The sequence below is a fragment of the Scylla paramamosain genome, chromosome 22 (assembly GCF_035594125.1).
Source record: "Scylla paramamosain isolate STU-SP2022 chromosome 22, ASM3559412v1, whole genome shotgun sequence".
Lineage (NCBI taxonomy): Eukaryota > Metazoa > Arthropoda > Malacostraca > Decapoda > Portunidae > Scylla > Scylla paramamosain.
In genome coordinates, this window is record NC_087172.1 from 4772501 (window position 1) to 4792500 (window position 20000).

A 20000-nucleotide genomic window follows, 5' to 3' on the forward strand; every position below is an offset into this window, starting at 1 on the left:
TGGAGAGGAGGTAACACTGGAAACATTTGGTTAGTAAGAGTTAGTGGAGTAAGGAGAGTGAGAGAAGGAGACAATGCAATACTCGTGGCAGTGAAGGTTTGAGGGGAAGAGTGGGCAGCAAGGTTGTGGATTATGGAGGGAGGGGGTGTATGTACAAGTGTCCTGGTAAGAGTGTAGGAGGATGTGAGAGTGGAGTGAGTGGCGTGGTGTGGGAGGTAGGGAGTGTGTGTGTGTGTGTGTGTGTGTGTGTGTGTGTGTGTGTGTGTGGATGGAGGGATGGGTCTATATGGCATTTTTCTGTCTTGATCTCGCCTTTTATGGAAGTTTCTGAAGAAAGAAGACATGAGGATGTGCGTGTATGGGGTGAAGGATAGCGTGTGTGTGTGTGTGTGTGTGTGTGTGTGTGTGTGTGTGTGTATCTGCCTGCTGGGGCGTGTTTATATGCCTGTTTGCATTCCTGTGTCTGTCTTCCTGTGTATCTGCGATTTTGTGGTGAATAAACTTCTATCTTCTGTCTGTTGCTATGCGTTGACTGGTGTGTTCTAATGCCAGCCTGCGTTGGTGCACCGGTCACCTCTGTGGGTCTTGCATGTCAATGAAGCAACACCCCATCACCTGTCCCTGCCGTGCCTTGGGGCGCCCCACCCTGCAGCGATGGGTGCTCGGGGTAATGTCTTGCTCTTGCTGAAAGTTGCCGAGGCATGTCACATGTTGGAGGGTCTGATAGGCTCTCCAAACACTTGAATGCTCGTATTTTCACAAGTTCCTATGTCTTGGATTCGGATGAAAGAAACCTCATGTCTTTAGCTTTTCTGGTGCTTAATGAAAACCGAGTGCCAGGCTCGTGTCTTGGGCGACGTCTGCTGCTTCTTCGGCGGTAGACATTCCTTCCTTCCCTGGCGGAGGCTGAGGGTGGGATTGCTGTGAATAAATGTTCTAAATCCTGAAGGCTGGCAGGGAGAGCAGACGCTGCTGGTGCAGGAGCCTCCTCGGTGAGTAGCAAGATGAGATAGTGTGGAAGGGGTGCAAAACATCAAGCACGCCTCTTAATATGTTAGGAACCTTTGTGTGTCTGTGTGATTCCTAATAATTGCACCGTCCATTCTGGGTGCGAGGCCTTCTCTCCCGTCTGCGGCATCCCGGGAAGCTCTCGTGGTGATCCTGCTGGAGTATGGGCATCGTACAACGGGACTCTTGGGAAACGGTCAGGGTCCTGAGGCAGTGTGAAGCGTGGTGCCCTTGGTGCTGGTGTCACGAAGGTCCCTGCCCTGGAGAAATGATGTGTTGCACCAATACCTGCCGTTTGAAGCACCGCGTTGCCTCAGAGATGGACCTTGACACGTGAAACATTCCGAAAGATTTATAGTGAAGGTAATGGAGGAGGCACCGCGGAATGTTGCCTCACCTTGACGGGAGACTTGTGTCACGTCCCTCACACTGTTCACGTGCACCTTCAGGCAACTGCAATACACTCACAGAGACGCGACACAGCAACAGCGTAAGCAGGGAGAGGACATCCAACACCTCGCTCGTGGCGATGCCACGGACTTTCTCCCTAAACAAGCACCAAGCGGCGTGGCTCCCCTCCTCCCGCCACCTGAGGGTGAACCGTGACCTGCACTTTTCCGTAACCCTAACCTTCCGGTCAAGGCAAGCCTCCCTCCCCGCACAACACCAGGGAGTCGCGCTCCACCTGTGAGGAGAGAATCCGATACTGACCCATGAGGACGTTTTATATGGGAGTAAATTTATCAAGCACCAGTATTTTCCTTGGGGCGTCAGAGGGACCCCGCCGTGACTCGTGTATACTGCCTGCCACGCGTCAGTCCTGCCACGGCTGGGAGGAATGTTGCAGCGCCTGTGTGAGTGTGAGAAGTGCGATGAGTATGGTGAGCCTCAGCCGTGCACGTGTCACAGTCAGAGGCGGTGCAACAGTCACTGGTGCCTCCCCGGAAGGGCACCAGACGCCTGACCCATAGTACTGAAGTGTGTGTTTGTGTGTGTGTGTGTGTGTGTGTGTGTGTGTGTGTGTGTGTGTGTGTGTGTGTGTAAGACGTAACATACTATGAAGAAGAATGTATGCAGCAGACATCAGGGTAGGCGCCGCGCTTCACGCCAATCTCTGCATTCACCCCATCAGACTCGTGCCGCTCTTACCCAACTCAACTACTCAACCACACACGTTACGTACATCAAATGGAAAGTGTCATGCTGTCCCAGACCACGTCGCGGCGTGTGGGTGACACTGACATACACAGGCACTCCCCTTTCCTCCTCTACCCCTCCCCGTGCCTTATGTAGTGTCCACGCTGTTATCTCCGTGGTAAAAATCTAAATCTTGCTTCTGTCAACATTTATATTAAGCTTCAATCAACTTCTATCCATTCATAACTTTTGATGCCATTCACTAACCTCACACCTTCCTTCACCTTTATTATAATAAGAACTTTGCCATCTAGCCGTCTCGCACCTTCCTTCAGAGCTTACTTGATATACCAGTAAAGAGGAAGCGACCAATAAGTTTGCTGGGAGTGGGTGAAGTTTATTATCTAACAAGGGTGTGTGCCGGGCGTGCTGAGGGAGAGGTGGCTCTTGACAGGTATCGGCTACCCAGCAACCAACACCCAGCCTCAGCAGTAGTGATCCCCACACCAGCAGCCACTCCCTCAAATCAGTGCCGCTTCCTTCCACGACCCGCTGAGTGCGCCATCAAGCTTATCCTCGCTACTCAGTCTTCTTTAGGGCCCGGCACTTTCACTGGATTTTTTCTTTCTTCTTTTTTTTCTCATCAGTTTTGGTGCCCTTGGCCAGAGCTCCTCTTATATAATTAAAAATATATATTGTTTACACACGCCCTATGTAGAGAAACGCAATGTTCGTATTTTCAGGCACATTCTTTTCTTATGAGGACAATATCCAAAGGCCACCGAGGTGACTAGTCAGGTTGTCGTGTATTTTCCCCAATGATGAGGCAGAATCCTTGTTCAGTCACAAAAGCACACTTGACAACTGCAATAACTTTCACTACATCCTGTTAAAATTAGTCGAGATAGACAGCAAAACGTTTAACCCTTTCATCGTGGTATCCAACAACTGACATCACTACAGGCACGATACAGGATCTTTTACAAGGACCTGCAGGAAAGAAAAGAGGGATTACAAGACCTTCCCAGTGTCTGGCATATGTAAAACTTTCAATGGTGACTGTGGAGCAAAAGGAAACTCAGAGCAGTTTGTCATTAAGGAGAGATGTGGCAAGGAGCTGACAAATGGTTAAGGTTGCAAGTAACAGATTAGCAAAGGCAACATCATATTCGACTGTTATGTCTTTTATCTTATGCATACAACGTTATCCCAAAAATTCTAGGATTTACCAAAGAACAAAGATTTAGGAGTGCAAGTAACAGTGACCGAGGCAGAGAAACAGGGAGGCAGCAAAGGAAACACAAGACAACCTAAAAAAAAGTCCAAGACATACGCGACAAATTAAATAAAGATGTGGCAAAAAGCAGTGATATACTTTAGAATGCAAGTAACAGATTAGCCGAGGCAGTCAGTCAAAAAAAGGTAACCTCAGGAACACGCAAGATTGCCCCGAAATTCTAAAGTAAACGCGACATTTCGTCTTACCAACTTATCTACTCTAAATGACTGTCTTCAGCCTCGCCACAGTGTTGCATTTCTTGTTATCTTCTACCGCTATTTTCACGCTAACTGCCCTTCTAATCTTGCTAACTGCATGCCTCCTTTCCTCTCGCGACCTCGCTGCACAAGACTTTCTACTTTCACTCTTATTCTGCCCACCTCCTTAATGCAAGAGTTAACCAGTATTCTCTATCATTTATCCCTTTTTTTCTGGTAAGCTCTAGATCTCCTTGCCTGCTTCTGTATTCCTTCCTATGATCTGGTATCTTTGAAGAGGGGGTTTCAAGACACATATCTGGATCGTTGTTCTATCTCTGGGAACTAGCGCCTCGGTGGGTCTTTTTTCCCAATTTTTTTTATTTGTTTTCCTTGGCCAGTATCCCCTATTACATAAAAAATAAATAAATAAAAAGAAAAAATATATATAAAGGGAAGAGAACAGCCAAACGATAAGAGTGCAAGTAACAGAATAACCGAGACAGCCACTAGTAAAAAGCCACCACCAGAAACACGCCAGATTACCCCGAAAAATTCCAAGATAAACGTGACATCACCTTAGCAGCGAGACGCGCGAGTAACAACGCTGGAGGTTTACTCACAATAGGGCTCGTGCGCGGTGCCGGTCACCACCCGCCCCAACAAGACCGACAATGGGTGAAAGGAGCGAATCAGCCGCACTTGCCCACAAATCCCTATTATGTTACTTGGGTGAGGGGAGGGAAGGAGGGGAGAGAGGTGGGCCAATCTCCTTAAACCTGCCGTCGTTGCTAGAATGAAGTCGCGAGAGAGAGAGAGAGAGAGAGAGAGATAGATAGATAGATAGATAGATAGATAGATAGATAGATAGAGAGAGAGAGAGAGAGAGAGAGAGAGAGAGAGAGAGAGAGAGAGAGAGAGAGAGAGAGAGAGAGAGACAGAGAGAGGAGCTGTATGTATAGTGAGCACTTCCCTGCCTGCGCCGTGACCTAAGCTTGCCCTCAGCGGTGTGTCCTTTAAGGCAAATCAGCCGCCCACGTGTGTTTATGTTCTGACACTCGAGACAAAACCTTGTGCCCGCTTGTGATGGATTGTATGATTGTGTGCATGCACTGGTGGTGGTGGTAGTGGTGTGTGTGTGTGTGTGTGTGTGTGTGTGTGTGTGTGTGTGGCTGTTCGTTAACACACACACACACACACACACACACACACACACACACACACACACACACACACACAGAGAGAGAGAGAGAGAGAGAGAGAGAGAGAGAGAGAGAGAGAGAGAGAGAGAGAGAGAGAGAGAGAGAGAGAGAGAGAGAGAGAGAGAGAGAGAGAGAGAGAGAGAGAGAGAGAGAGAGAGAGAGAGAGAGAGAGAGAGAAAATTATTATTATTATTATTATTGTTGTTGTTGTTGTTGTTTACTGACATAATATGTGGCAACATAGAACACACATGAAAATAAACCACAAAAGATTATAAAACAATAAAACAGTAAACTCAGAGAGAGAGAGAGAGAGAGAGAGAGAGAGAGAGAGAGAGAGAGAGAGAGAGAGAGAGAGAGAGAGAGAGAGAGAGAGATAGACTTTATCTTTCACAATCATCACCGTGTTTGAGACAGTTACTCCCAATGCAGTTTTAGGTCAAGGTACAGAGAGAGAGAGAGAGAGAGAGAGAGAGAGAGAGAGAGAGAGAGAGAGAGAGAGACGGGAAGAAGTGACACGTGGTATGACATGTGAAAGATTTAACAACAGTCCTTAATAGAAGAATGGTGATGTCTCTTCCTCTCTCCCTCTCCTTTCCCCCTTTCCTCCACACCTCTCCCCTCATCTCCCCTTCCCTTCCCACCCACTATCCACCACCCGCATGTGCCTCGTGTGAGTGTCTGTAGCCTGTAGAGAGAGTAGGAGAAGGAAACATGTGAATATTTTGTGTGTTTAATTTTTGATAAGGGAGAAGTAAGGTGTCAGAGAGAGAGAGAGAGAGAGAGAGAGAGAGAGAGAGAGAGAGAGAGAGAGAGAGAGAGAGAGAGAGAGGTGAAAAGTGAGAGGAAGTGAGGTGAGAAAGAGTGACGCGAAGTAGAGAGGTGAGAGTGAGGAGAGAGAGAGTGAGGGGAAGAGTGAGGGGGAGAGGAGAGAAGGGGGAGACAGTTGTCACGTGTATGTGTGCCTGATGGGGGAGAGAGGGGAGGTGATGCATGGAGCAGGAAGCAGACACACAGACGGAGACAGGCAGACAGGCAGGCAGACAGGCAGAGAGACAGACAGACAGACAGACAGCCACAAGGACACACGGACTGACAGACAGTAAGAGAGTGGATAAAGAAAAAAGAAAAGAAGTAGAAATAAAAAAAAGAGGAAGAGTAGGATGAGACTAATAATAATGAGGATAGAACTAAGAGAAAGAGGATGAAAATAAGGAAGAGGAGAAAGAGTAAGAGGAAGAGATTGAGCATTAATAAGAATTTCAATAAGAATAGGAGGAGGAGGAGATGGAGAAGAAGAAGAAGAAGAAGGAGTCCACTATAATTTTTCTCCTTTTCCTATATTTTTCTTCCTTTCTTTTATTTCATTTTTCTTTCATTTATTTCCTTTCTTTTGTTTTTTGTTTGTTTATGTAGTTTCTATATCAATTTGCCTTTGTTTGTTTGTTTTGTTTGTTTGTTTGTTTGTTTGTTTCTATCTTTCTTTCACTCACTCACTTAATCAATCAATGAAACAATGAATAAGTCAATTAAACAATCTATCTATCTATTTGCCTTTCTGTCTGTCTCTCAGTCTGTCTGTTTATCTACGAGTATTTATCTATCTTTCTTTCTTTCTATCTCGTTCTTTCTTCCCTCCAATCCATATCATTCCTTCCACAGCCAACCCTCCTGCCTTCTCAGCCTGCACCTCTCAGCATCCTTTATTTAGGAAAACTCACTTTATTAGCTTACGTCACCATAAACAGTGGTTCTGTGTTGATGCAAACGTGTCCCCTTGCAAACACCGTAGTCAGCATTCCGTTTTCTCTGGGCGGGTGAAGGGGGAATCTCAATTATTCATGGGCTAGTGTTGATTTTGTTAATTCCTCCCCTCGTTTTCTGTGGAAGGGTTAAAAGGGGGTCTTTTGTATTTATAGTTTTGGGTAGAATTGGGTCAAATTTCGTCTCTCGTTTTTCAGTGGAAGGGTGAAAAGGGAGTCTCTAATATTCGTAATCTTGAGTAATTGTTCCAACTTCCATACTACGTTTTCTGTGGGTAGATGAAAGGGGAATCTATAATATTCATGATTTTGAGCCTATCCTGTAAAATCTGTCTGTTTTTCTCTAGATTTACAGTGAAAAGGGAGTCTCTGATATGCAAAAGCTTGTATAAATATTTTATTGTTTTAACTTTTTTCTTAGCATGCAATAAAATAAGAATATGTTATTCGTAAATTTCTGTAAATCCTATAAATTCCGTCCTTCGTTTTCTTTGGGCAAGTTGGCAAGTGATAAGGGAAACTCTAGTATTCGGGAGTTTGTAAATTCTGTTAATTAAGTCTGACCTTCGTTTCATTTTGGCTTCTGATGAGAGGAATGCAATACTGGTGAGTCTATGTAGAGTGTGTAGATTGTTCTTCGTTTTCTGTTGAATTGGGATGGAAGATTACAGGGACTCTAAAATATTCTGAAACTTTCCTCCATGTTTCAACTTCCCAAATGTAAACAATGGAGTAATGACAAAATATATAACAAGAACAAGACAATAAAGGTAGATCCAATGGACAACAATGCAATGTTACGTAAACACGGAAAATAAGTGAATGGATTTAAGTATGTTTTGATTTTATTCCTGATTTTGTTATATACAAAAAAATTCTTGCTGTTATTACTCTTCCTTGTGTGTAGCGTGATGTTGTGTGGTATTTCTGTTCTGTCATGCTTGTTTTTATGTGTGTATGTGCTCTCTCTCTCTCTCTCTCTCTCTCTCTCTCTCTCTCTCTCTCTCTCGGATCACGTGTGTGTGTGTAAGGGAAGTATGAAGTGGGTACCAGTAACCACAATCATCCCTTCCCCATTACCCCTCACCCCCCATCCTCAATGACCCATCTCCCCATTATCTTCCTCTCCCCCCCAGCACAGCGTCCCCTCTCACCTCTCTCTCTCTCTCTCTCCCTAACAGAGTGGCGGTGAGCTGAGAGCCCCGCCACCACCACCACCACCACCATCGCCCCCATCGCCCCCACACCCCCCTCCGCCAAGCCCGCCGCCGCCATGACGTGCCACCTCGCCCCTAATGTAAGTAGCCAACCCACACTCGCCTCCTACCTTCCCTACTGCTGTCTGTGTTAATATTGTGTTGTTTGTTGTTTTTTTTGTGTGGTTTTTTTTTTTTTTTTTTTGCTGTGTTTTGTGTGTTTTGTATGTTGAAGGTATTAATTCCGTGGTAATCATACGTGTTTTTTTTTGTGTGTGTGTGTGTGTATCTGTGTTATTCGTCTGGTTTAATCTCTTGTTTTGTTCTGCGTCTGTGAGTTTTACATTAGTTTCTCTTTATATTGGAAGCCACTTTTTTTTTTTTTTTACTGTGTTCGTGTAACAATTCTATCAGTTTTATATAAAACTGTTTTTATTAATATGATTTTAAAAAGTTAGCATTCAATATCCTTATTGAATTTAGGTTTCACCAAATAACTACGTGTTTTAGTTTATTGTTATGTTTGTTTTGGAAGCCAGGACACGCTCTTCTTTATTATATAATTTACGTATGGATATTCCTTGTCAGACACATATGGGGTGAGCCACTCTACAATAGAAGATCCAATTAACTTCCTACGCTTTGATTTTGCCCAATAGCAGCATTGTCTCGTTTCCTGCTTAGACTGAAGGCAAAAAACACGTCTTCCTTATGTTAATCAGGACTTCCTGTTGATGGAAGCTCAATTGTATAAAAGAATGCCAAGTAAAGGTCACACTCCTCGCTCTTATGCAGTGGATATCCAGGTATAGAAAAAATATATAAATAAAAAAGTCTTTATATTTACACTTGTTACCCTTAAAACAGGATCGTCTTCTGTGGTTTAGTTCTACTGGCGTTTTCTTTTGTAATTCATTGGCATCCTAAAACTTATTGGAGACTAAACTTGCATGAATAAACGTAACCCTTGCTTTAAGAGCTAGGTAGATTATTATTATTTTTTTTATTTACATTCTGTATTTACACATAATATTAATACGATAATTTGCCTACTGGTTCATTTATATTCAAACAATACTGGTGAGAGAGAGAGAGAGAGAGAGAGAGAGAGAGAGAGAGAGAGAGAGAGAGAGAGAGAGAGAGAGAGAGAGAGAGAGAGAGAGAGAAATTTCCGTAACCTTCATTTAATTTCGCAATCAAATATTACACACACACACACACACACACACACACACACACACACACACACACACACACACACACACACAGAGAGAGATAGGCCTAAGCGTTACGTATAGGCAGAAGGTCATGAAGTCCACCTCCAGGGCAGGGAAATTCCATTCGTCCACCCCCCACCTCCTCCACCTCATCTCCTCTCCTCTCTCCCCTCCTCTCACCTCTCTCTTCCCGCTTCTTCTATCCAGTGCCCTCCCTCCCTCCTCCTCCTTCTCCTCCTCTTCCTCCTCCTCCTCGTCGTCGTCGTCATCTTCTTCTTTTTCTCTTTCTTTTTCTTTTTCTTTTTATTTTTTTCTTCTTCTCCATCACTCTTACATCATCACCTTCCTCCTTTTCCTTCTTTTGTCTTATCTCCATTATTTCTCTTTTCTTATTCGTTCCTCTGGTTTCCCTTCTCTTCCCTCTCTTCCTTCCTTTTTTCCCTGCATTACTCTCTGACTTTCTCCTCTTTTCCAATTGTCTTTCTACTTCTCTCTTTTTTTCTTTTCCCTCATTATTCCTCATTATTCTCAGCTTTTCCCTCACTTTCTTTTATCTTTCATATTTTTCTTCTTCCTATTTGCTTCGGTTTTAAGTTAGACTGTTTTCCTTCTCCATGCTTCTCTCTCTCTCTCTCTCTCTCTCTCTCTCTCTCTCTCTCTCTCTCTCTCTCTCTCTCTCTCTCTAGCCTTTCACTTTTTATTTTTTTCATTTATTTATTTATTTTTTAGTTTTCATGTTTGCTTTTATATCTCCTCCTCCTCCTTCTCTTCTCTTTTTTCTCGCTCACACCTTTTCCCTTTCTCCTTCAGGAACTCTTAGGGAGAGGAAATAAGTTTAGCCTTGAGACTGAAGATGAAGCATTATTATTATTATTATTATTATTCAACTTAACCGTACCTTACTTTAGCTAACCTATAATAGTAAACAAATCAGTATTAATAGTTATAATGATTGTAGTAGTAGTAGTAGTAGTGGTAGTGCCATCGTGTTTAAGGTCAGGTATACTAGTTGTTTATAGGTCAGGCTTCGTTCCCCTGGTGGCAGCTCGCCAAACTTCACACGGATATGCATTGAGCAACACGTTTTCTCTTTCACCTCAAGTGGTAGACTTATGTAAATATAAAACTTGTAGTGTAGTAAGGGGAAAAGTAGGTACGGAGAAGTCACTGTTCTTTTGTCATCATTCCTCAGGCTATGGAGATAAAAAAAAATCCTACTTTTCTGATAACAGTTGAGCAAGACGTGTTCTTCTTAAATTTCATATGGGTCACTGAAGTAATATGGATTTTTTTTTTATATGTGTAACACTAAGGAATAAGCACAGGATCAAACAATCTGCTTACATTAGTTTTCTTTACCGAGTCCAAGGAAAAGGAACAAATACCACGTTTTCTGATAACAGTTGAGGTACACGTTTTCTCTTTTTACTTCACGGGGCCAACTTAAATAAAGGTAAAACTTATGGTATAACACAAGTATAGTATTAAAGAATTGAGGTAGGTTATCATAATGAAAAGTAATTTGGCCACTACTTCGCATTTTTTGGGAGGGGAGTGGGTAGACAGGTGGGGTGAAGAAATTAAGAAGAGAAGGAATATTAGAAGAGAAAAAAAAAAGTTGAAAGATGAAATGAGAGGTAGAATAAAAGGTAGCGGATGTTGTCATTGTTGTACATTGATTGCTTTGTTTTCTGTCTGCTGGTTTCATCTTTTGCATCACCTTATCTGACGCTGGCGGAAACCTAACTACACTGATCCCTTCTACTCCCTATCGTCAAGACCACCAGTGCCCTTCATTTTGATTTTATTTATCTATTTTTATTTATTTGTTTTATTTATTAATGTTTTTTTTTATGAGTAGGTAGTGAGGATGTCATTGTCGCTTTTAATGTCGTGAGATATTTCCTCCCTATAGTAATTAAGTTTTGTATAATGGCGTAGATGTTGCTTTGTTGATTTGTTTCATGAGCTTATTCATGTTGTTTTGTATTGTTTGGAAGTATTTCCTTTGAAGTGTGTTTGTTAGTTGGCTTCAGAGGTCATGTTACGGCAGCCGGTGCTTTCCTCGAGCGAAGTGTGCAGGTAAGGCGCCTTTGTCATGGAAGTGGCGTCAGGCCTGGGACATATTCGTACCATCCCCATACACCCTCTGTGGAAGGTGGAGAGGCATAGCTATGCCTCCCAATTAACTCAGGCACCTGTGTTCCCTGACTTGCATTAGTGAAGCCACCGCGATCCCCGGAACTAACTGCCACCCTACCAACTCAGCCACACAGGCGACACTCTTCTGAAACACTACTGCGTGGCACCTTCACTACATTCAAAAGGTTTTAGTTGATGTTACTTTTTTTTTTCTCGTAGTTCTAGTGACAGATTAACAAGATTTCTACATCATTAACAGGAAAAACGCTCTTGAGAACCGGACTAGTCATCTCTGTGGCCTTTGAAAATATTCGTAGTTGTGGTGAGAGAGCACAGCGTTTCAGAATACTGCTTTCACACTCGGCGTCTTTCTGCAAGTAACGGAGGGTAGATCAGCTGGTTGTTTTGCGCCTTACAGTTGCCGCCGCTGCTCTGCCTCCTTATGATAAAGCTCAGTTTGCGGGGAACAGGTGGTTGAAAACTATTTAATTGACAAGACGACGTGAATCAAGGAAGTGAAGTTGATCTTTATTTACTCAACAAATACAGTTCTGGCTAAATTTATTCTTTTCACTTCCAATTGTAATAAGGGATTTTGTCTGTCTGTCTGTTTGTCTATCAGTTTATTTTATTTTATTTCTCTCTCTCTCTCTCTCTCTCTCTCTCTCTCTCTCTCTCTCTCTCTCTCTCTCTCTCTCTCTCTCTCTCTCTCTCTCTCTCTCTCTCTCTCTCTCTCGCACGGACAGTTTATTAACGGCATTATCTCACGACAATCAGCATTTTTCTCGAAATACTCAGACTCCCAGGCGACGGCATTGACGAAAGAGGAAAGGGAAGAAGAAGGAGGAGGAGGAGGAGGAGGAGGAGGAGGAGGAGGAGGAGGAGGAGGAGGAGGAGGAAGAGAAGAAGGAGGAGGAGGAGGAGGGGGGAAAAAGAAGAAGCGTCGAAGAAGACTTAAGGACAGGAAGGGGAGGTGATGAAAGAGATGATGATGATGATGGTGATGAAAGAAAGAAGGATAAAGAGAAGGAGGAAGGAACAACAACAACAACAATAATAACAACAACAACTCTACTACTACTTCTACTACTACTGCTACTACTACTACTACCAAAAAAAAGGAAAAGAGAGAGAGAAAGATATAGTAAAATAAAGCCTAAATGCGAAAAAAAAAGAAAAGAAAAATCAGATACAAAAAAAAGAAGAAAAGAAGGAAAAAATATAAAAAGAAGAAAAGACGACAAACAAGATACAGATAATTAATCACGGGGCGCCAGTCAGCAATACTTCTACCTGTAGTTGTCAAGTGATTGGGTCTGATGAAGCCCTCAGCTAATGACCAGGTGAGGGAGGGACACCTGTGGGGGGAGAGAGAGAGAGAGAGAGAGAGAGAGAGAGAGAGAGAGAGAGAGAGAGAGAGAGAGAGAGAGAGAGAGAGAGAGAGAGAGAGAGAGAGAGAGAGAGAGAAGGCAGTGATAGAAAAGGGAGATAGGCAGTAATGATAGAGAGAGAGAGAGAGAGAGAGAGAGAGAGAGAGAGAGAGAGAGAGAGAGAGAGAGAGAGAGAGAGAGAGAGAGAGAGAGAGAGAGAGAGAGAAAAGGAAGATAGGCAGTAATGAGAGAGAGAGAGAGAGAGAGAGAGAGAGAGAGAGAGAGAGAGAGATGAATGAAACAATGAAACACAAGGTTTTACGTGTGTGTGTGTGTGTGTGTGTGTGTGTGTGTGTGTGTGTGTGTGTGTGTGTGACTTCTCGTCTTGCAGTTTTGTTTATTTGTCTTTATTTGCTTGTTTTTATCTGCCTGTCTCTGTTTGCCAGTCTGTCTGTCGGTTTGTCTGTCTGTATCTTAGTTTATATTTTACCTTTTTTCTGTATGTTTGCTTCTTCCTGTCTCTTGTCTGTCTGTCTGTCTATCTGTCTCTGTCTGTCAATCAGCCTATCTATCTATCTGTATCTATTTATCCATCTATCGATCGATCTATGTGTTTGCCTACCGTTTGACCGTATGTCTATTTGTCTATCTGTAGGCACCCCTCTCTCTCTCTCTCTCTCTCTCTCTCTCTCTCTCTCTCTGGCCTGCACGCTGGCGGTGTCCTGACCTACTTTTCAGTGGGAGGAGGAGCCACGAGGAAGGAGGAGTGGGGAGGGAGGGGGATGGGGAAGGGAGGGGAGGTGGAGGGGGAGGGGGTGGGGCCTATATATGGAGGGGTTGAGGGGAAGATAAGGGGGGTTAGAGGGTAGGGGGAGAAAGGGGGGTGAAAGGAGGGTTCAAGGCAACTGCTTAAATCCTGCCTCCCCTTTCCCCTCCCTCTCCCCCCATACCACGTCTCACTTCCCCTTCCCCTCCCCTGTCCCTCCCCTCTCCCTCCATTGCCTCTGCCTCCGCCAGCTTAGTAATGAATTGTAATGATACGATGATGATGCGTTGTGAATGATGGAGGAAGAAGGAAGAAGATTAGGAGGAGGAGGAGGAGGAGGAGGAGGAGGAGGAGGAGGAGGAGGAGGAGGATGGAAAGGAAAGAGGATGGAATTGTTTATTATTATTATTATTATTATTATTATTATTATTATTATTATTATTATTATTATTATTATTATTGTTATTATTATTATCATTATTATTACAACAACAACAACAACAACAACAACAACAACAACAACAACCAACAACAACAACAACAACTACTACTGCCACCACCACCACCTGTACTCATATGTAGCACGTTCGCAGCAAGTAATGGGGGGAGGGGAAGAAGGAGTGGGAGTGGGAGGGGGAGGGAGAGGGGGAAGGGAGGGGAGGAGAGACGCAAAAATTAAGACCGCGAAATTCTTAAGTCACTCCTCTTACTCCTTCCCTCCCCCTCCCGCTCCCTCTCCCTCTCCCTCTCCTTCTCACTACCCCCTCCCCCTCCCTCTCAATCTCTTTCCCTCTCCTGTCTCCCCCACCAGTTTCCTCACTCTTCCCCTCCCCCCTCCATTCCTGCTTCTCCCCCTTCCCCTCCTCAGCTTCCCCTCACCTTGGGGGTCTAAACAGCCATGTGCACGCAGCGGCCAAGGGTCAAAGCACACACACACACACACACACACACACAGTAAGAGAGAGAGAGAGAGAGAGAGAGAGAGAGAGAGAGAGAGAGAGAGAGAGAGAGAGAGAGAGAGAGAGAGAGAGAGATATTGCCAGGTAGTCAGACAGATAAACATAATATAAATAAAATTGAATTCATATGTATATACCAGACACACACACACACACACACACACACACACACACACACACACACACACACACACACACACACACACACACACACACACACACATAGACAGACAGCCTTGCATAATGGCCCTGTCCACACACGGCCTTGAATTTGGATTGGTACTTTAGAAACTGTTGAAATCACTGTCAGATCCAGGAAGAGCTGTGACGTCACGACTGATTGACAGAAGAGAGAGAGAGAGAGAGAGAGAGAGAGAGAGAGAGAGAGAGAGAGAGAGAGAGAGAGAGAGAGAGAGAGAGAGAGAGAGAGTAAAACGGGGACCTGAAAAAAAGATAGAAAAAGATTATTGAAGGAAAAGAACTTGAATGTAAAAAAAAAAATATTTGTGTTAAGAAAGATGGAAAAAGAGAGAATTGGAAAGGAAAGTGAGGAGAGATTGGGAAGGAGGTTATATGAAAGGGTAAAAAAATAAGAAAGATATAAGGAATAGGAAATTTGATTGATGAGAAACAAAAAAAAAAAGAAGAGGGAAAAGAAAGAAAGTAGAGGGAGAAAAGAGAGAAGTAGAGGAAGGTAGGAAAAATATATGGATGAAGGAGTGAAGAATGATAAATATTAAGTGGGAAGATGAATAAAAGAAACAAAAGAAAAGTTAAAGAAAAGAGAGAGAGAAGAGAAGAGAAAAGCAAGGGAGAGGGATTAAACTGAGAGTAAAGAAGATGAAGAGGAGGAAGAGAAGGAGGAGAGAGGTTTGGGAGGTAAAGAAAGGAGCTGGGTGAGGGACACGAGGGAGGGAGAGGTGGGAGGAGAAAGGTGAAGGGAAGGGAGAGAGAGGAAGGGAGGGCGCTGCAACCAAGAACGATTTGGCATTCCTGATGACTTCTTGTTGATAGGAGGGTCAAGAGAGAGAGAGAGAGAGAGAGAGAGAGAGAGAGAGAGAGAGAGAGAGAGAGAGAGAGAGAGAGAGAGAGAGAGAGAGATAGATTTCGTCATAAACTTCTCGTATTTATTTAAAAGTTTGTCTTTTACTCTTGCCTATCATTATTATTGCAAAAGATAGATAGATAGATAGATAGATAGATAGATAGATAGATAAATGGATAGACATATAGATATTTAGATAGACAGGTAGACAAATAGATGGATAAACGGATGGATAGATAGGTAAACAGATAGATAGGTAAACAGATAGATAGATAGGGAAAGAGAGAGAGAGAGAGAGAGAGAGAGAGAGAGAGAGAGAGAGAGAGAGAGAGAGAGAGAGAGAGAGAGAGAGAACCTTGGCTTCATTAGAATTCGCCAGACGGTCATTTTCTGTTTGTTGATGCCCATGCGTTTATTCAATATATTTAACCAGTTTATCATTATCTTAGCACTAAAATATAACACGATGACCATCTAAGCTTATTTCACAACCTAGCCTTACGTCACTAATCCAGGAAGGTCGCTAACGGGCACAATAAACTCTTAAATATGACACTCTTGGATGTGAAACTCTTGGCGGCTTGATGTCAACACTTACATACAGGGTGAAGCTAGAAGGAAGGACAAGGACAAGGGAGTACTAACACAAAGGAACACAAACAAAGGGAACACTAACACAAAGGAACACAAAGAAAGAGCACGTAGGAGCAAACATATGTATTTGTTCTTACGAGGCTACGAAGCTGTTTGTGATAAGCTGCACTCTCTATTCTAAGGTAAGAGATGTGGGATAGTAAAGGCTTAGGTTTCTCCCCTCCCATCCACCACTCCTTCCATTCTTGGCTTGCAGGAAAGGAAAGAAGGAAGGAAGAATGGTGGTGTGGGAAAGTTACATACAAAATTATATACATGAGTTTTCGAAAGGATGCATAAGAATTACATAGCATTAAAAAAAATATTACCACTACATTTATATCTGGGAGAAAAATGGAGAAGATGGGGAAGGAGGAGGAAGAGGAGGAGGAGAAAGAACAGGACAAGACAAGGTAGAGAAAAGTTGAAGGGAGAGGAGGTGGAGGAAGAGGAGAAGGTGGAGCAACATTAGGGCAAGACGAGATAGAAGTGTTGGGAAAGTGGAGGAAAGGATGAGGATGAGGGGGAGGAGGAGGAGGAGGAGGAGGAGGAGGAGGAGGAGGAGGAAGATGAGAAGGAGGGGAAGGATGTGGATGAGAATAAATATTAGGACAGGGGAAGGCAGATGAGTTAGAGGTGTGTGGGGCTTGAAGAGGAGGAGGAGGAGGAAGTAGAAAAGAAAAAAAAATAAAATAACAAGAATATAAAGAGGAGGAGGAGGAGGAGGAGGAGGACAAGGACAGGAAGAATAGTAGGACAGGGAAAGATAGAGGAGTTGGGGAAAGTGGAGCAGGGGGAGGAGAAGTAGGAGCAGGAGAATAAGTAGGCGGAGAAGTAGGATAAAGAGAGGGAGGAGGAGGAGGAGGAGGAGGAGGACGGAGAGAAGAAGAATTCAAAGAAATACAAAGGAAATCCAAACAGCAATAGACAAATATTTGAGGTTTTTACAAGGCTGTTTGAGTAACTATTCTGCACTAACTACTAATACAAGAGACAGGATAATACAGAAGAAGGCTCCTCCCCACCCATCCCTCCAACTGAAACTCGCCGGAAAAAGGAAATGACACCGTGTTGTATTGAAAAACCACATGGAATTTGAGAGAATAGCTGGGGTTGAGAAGAAGAAGGAGGAGGAGGAAAAGGAGAAGGATAAGGAGAAGGACAAGACAGGACATGGCAGAAGAGCAGGGGAGAGTGGGGAGCAGTAGGGGGATTACCGTGTGTCGAGGCGAGGACTGACGTAATGAAGCCTTCCCATTGAAACAAGTGCCCCCGCGTCCCTCCTCTCGCCCCCCAAGACTGTTCCGGCTGAGTCACTGCTTCCCAGAACACTGACATCACGTCCCAACCACCACGTCCTGACCCATCACGTCACCGCACACCACTTCACCACATCACTTCAAACTTCCATCATCACCACCACGACCATCTTCATCATCACCACTATCAAACCATGTAATTTCACCACGTCACCATCCGTCACTTCAACTTCCAGCACCATCATCATCGTCATCATCATCATCATCACAATCAGCCTGTATACTCGTAATCTCACTGCAGGACGAAAGCTTGCAATGGTTAGGTTAGGTTAGGTTAGGTTATGTTAGGTTTGGTTAGGTTAGGTTTGGTTAGGTTAGGTTTGGTTAGGTTAGGTTAGGTTACGTTAGGTTAGGTTAGGTTAGGTTAGGTTTGGTTAGGTTAGGTTTGGTTAGGTTAGGTTAGGTTAGGTTAGGTTAGGTTACGTTATGTTAGGTTTGGTTAGGTTAGGTTAGGTTAGGTTAGGTTAGGTTAGGTTTGGTTAGGTTAGGTTAGGTTAGGTTAGGTTAGGTTTGGTTAGGGAAGGGTTCAATCAGATATCTTACTAGCTTAGGATAATTTAGTGAGGAAGGGACGGACTAAAGGGTGAAGCGAAATGACAAACCCGAATTGTTTTATTGTTGAAAATTTCTTGCCCTCATTCACTATGTCAGTATATATTTTCTTCGTCTATATGTGTATCTATTTATCTATCTATCTGCCTACATACCTATGTGTCTATCTCTATCTATCTATCTACCTCATTCATTTATCTATTTATTTACTTATTCATTTCTTTGTTTATATTTTTATTTGTTTGTTTGTTTATCTATCTATCTTCTCATTCATTTATTTCCGGCAAGTAGCGCAGGTAGCTAATTCTGCCGCATCTCTGTTATTTGAACATAGATGATTGCCCCATTCTGATATAAGGAAACTTGGTTCGGCGCCCTCCCGTGGTGGTGCTGGCAGGTTATTGGTGACACCTTTGCAGAGACTCGTGCCACGCCCCAGAGCTCTCCGTTGTGATAGCTGTGGAAGATGAGGTTGAAAGAGTGTATGTGGGTGTTCAGTGATGTGTGTATGTGTGTATGTATGTATGCGTGAATATATCAATGTGTTTACCTGTTTTTTTATTCTTTGTATCTGGAAATGAAAATTGGAAATGAATCTCTCTCTCTCTCTCTCTCTCTCTCTCTCTCTCTCTCTCTCTCTCTCTCTCTCTCTCTCTCTCTCTCTCTCTCTCTCTCTCTCTCCACTCATATATTTATCTGTCTGGAAAGCAAAACTGGATCTCTCTCTCTCTCTCTCTCTCTCTCTCTCTCTCTCTCTCTCTCTCTCTCTCTCTCTCTCTCTCTCTCTCTCTCTCTCTCTCTCTCTCTCTCTCACCACGTCCGTGTTGGAAGGTGAAGGAACGGTAGATGGAAAGGAACGTGAAGGAAACATGAATAATGAACGGCTGGTGTGGAAGAGGAAGAAAATAAAAGGAAACGGACAGGGAGTGGAAGGCGGGAGGGAAAAAGGAAGAGGAGAATGAGGAGGAGGGAGAGAGACAGAGGAAAAAAAAAGAAGGAAGTCAGGGAGCCTCTCTTACAAAACCTGTACGTTATTATACTGTCTGGGTGAGGAGGAGGAGGAAGAGAAGGAGAAGGAGGAGGAGGAGGAAGAAGAGTGTAAACAAAGTAAAGGGAGAAAATAGATCAGTAACAATGGAAATAGTATTGGCAAGAGGTAAAAGTAGATGGAAAAGGAGGAACAAAAGAGCGGAAGAAGGGGAATGAGGACGAGGACGAGAAGGAGAGCGGGCACAGAGAGAGAGAGAGAGAGAGAGAGAGAGAGAGAGAGAGAGAGAGAGAGAGAGAGAGAGAGAGAGAGAGAGAGAGAGAGGTGAAAGAGGACGTGAAGGAGACGGGAGAGAGGAAGAAGAGGAGGAGGAGGAGGAAGAAGAAGAAGAAGGCACAGGAGGACAGGAGTTGAAGTAGACACAAGTAGATCTTCACATGTATTACTCACTGCATTTCACTTTCCGTTGTTGAAGGGATGTGACTCTCTCTCTCTCTCTCTCTCTCTCTCTCTCTCTCTCTCTCTCTCTCTCTCTCTCTCTCTCTCTCTCTCTCTCTTTCTGTCTCTCTCCATCCTCCAGGGGCCGTGAGCGCGGTGACTCCCTCCTCATGGTACAGAGACGACCGCCCACTGGTCCTCCCTCCCTCCGTGCCCCGCCCAGAGCCACGCCATTGTTTTCCGCTGGTGCCGTGGGCGTAGGGGCACATATGGGTGTTGGTTCTGGGCTGGGGGGCATGGAGGGCGTGGCGGTGACGGAGGAATGCCGGCAGTAGTAACACAGGCAGTGGACGCTGAGCTGGCAGGAGTAACGCTAATATTAACATCCGCTAAGTTGGTATTGCCGGGGGCATGGGGGGTGTGGCGGCAGCGGCGGCGGCGGTGGCGGTGGCGGTGGTGGTGATGGTGATGGTGGTGGAGATGGTGGTGGTGGTGGTGGTGGCGGCCTTAGTGTGTGTGCGCTCGTGAGACTCTTCCTATACCGGCCGTGCGCTGCGCTCGCCCGGCACCGCTCACCACGCAGCGAGTCAGCCAGTCAGTTGCTCCAAGGCCTTGGCTGCCGCAGGGCCGTAGTGGCGAGCCAGCACACGCAGCAGGCGCCCGGCGTTACACAAGAAGGAACAAACACGAAAAATATTAAGAGCAATGGAGCTTTTACGAGGGAGAGTGAAATGAGGCCGAGGTTTGTAGTACTGACAGCTGCAAGTGTTGGTGCTTGAGATAGTGATG

The 20000-nt window shown here is 44.3% G+C and overlaps 1 protein-coding gene across 8 annotated transcripts in view; it reads left to right on the forward strand.

The window, feature by feature from the left end:
- Positions 1-20000, forward strand: part of LOC135111464 (uncharacterized) — a 176557-nt gene that overhangs the window by 60847 nt on the left and 95710 nt on the right. For all 8 annotated transcript variants that reach the window (XM_064024763.1, XM_064024759.1, XM_064024766.1 and 5 more), the window contains one exon: positions 7768-7883. In XM_064024763.1, coding sequence (XP_063880833.1) covers positions 7860-7883 — 24 coding nt within the window. In that variant the 5' untranslated portion in view covers positions 7768-7859. The remainder of the gene's footprint in view (positions 1-7767; positions 7884-20000) is intronic.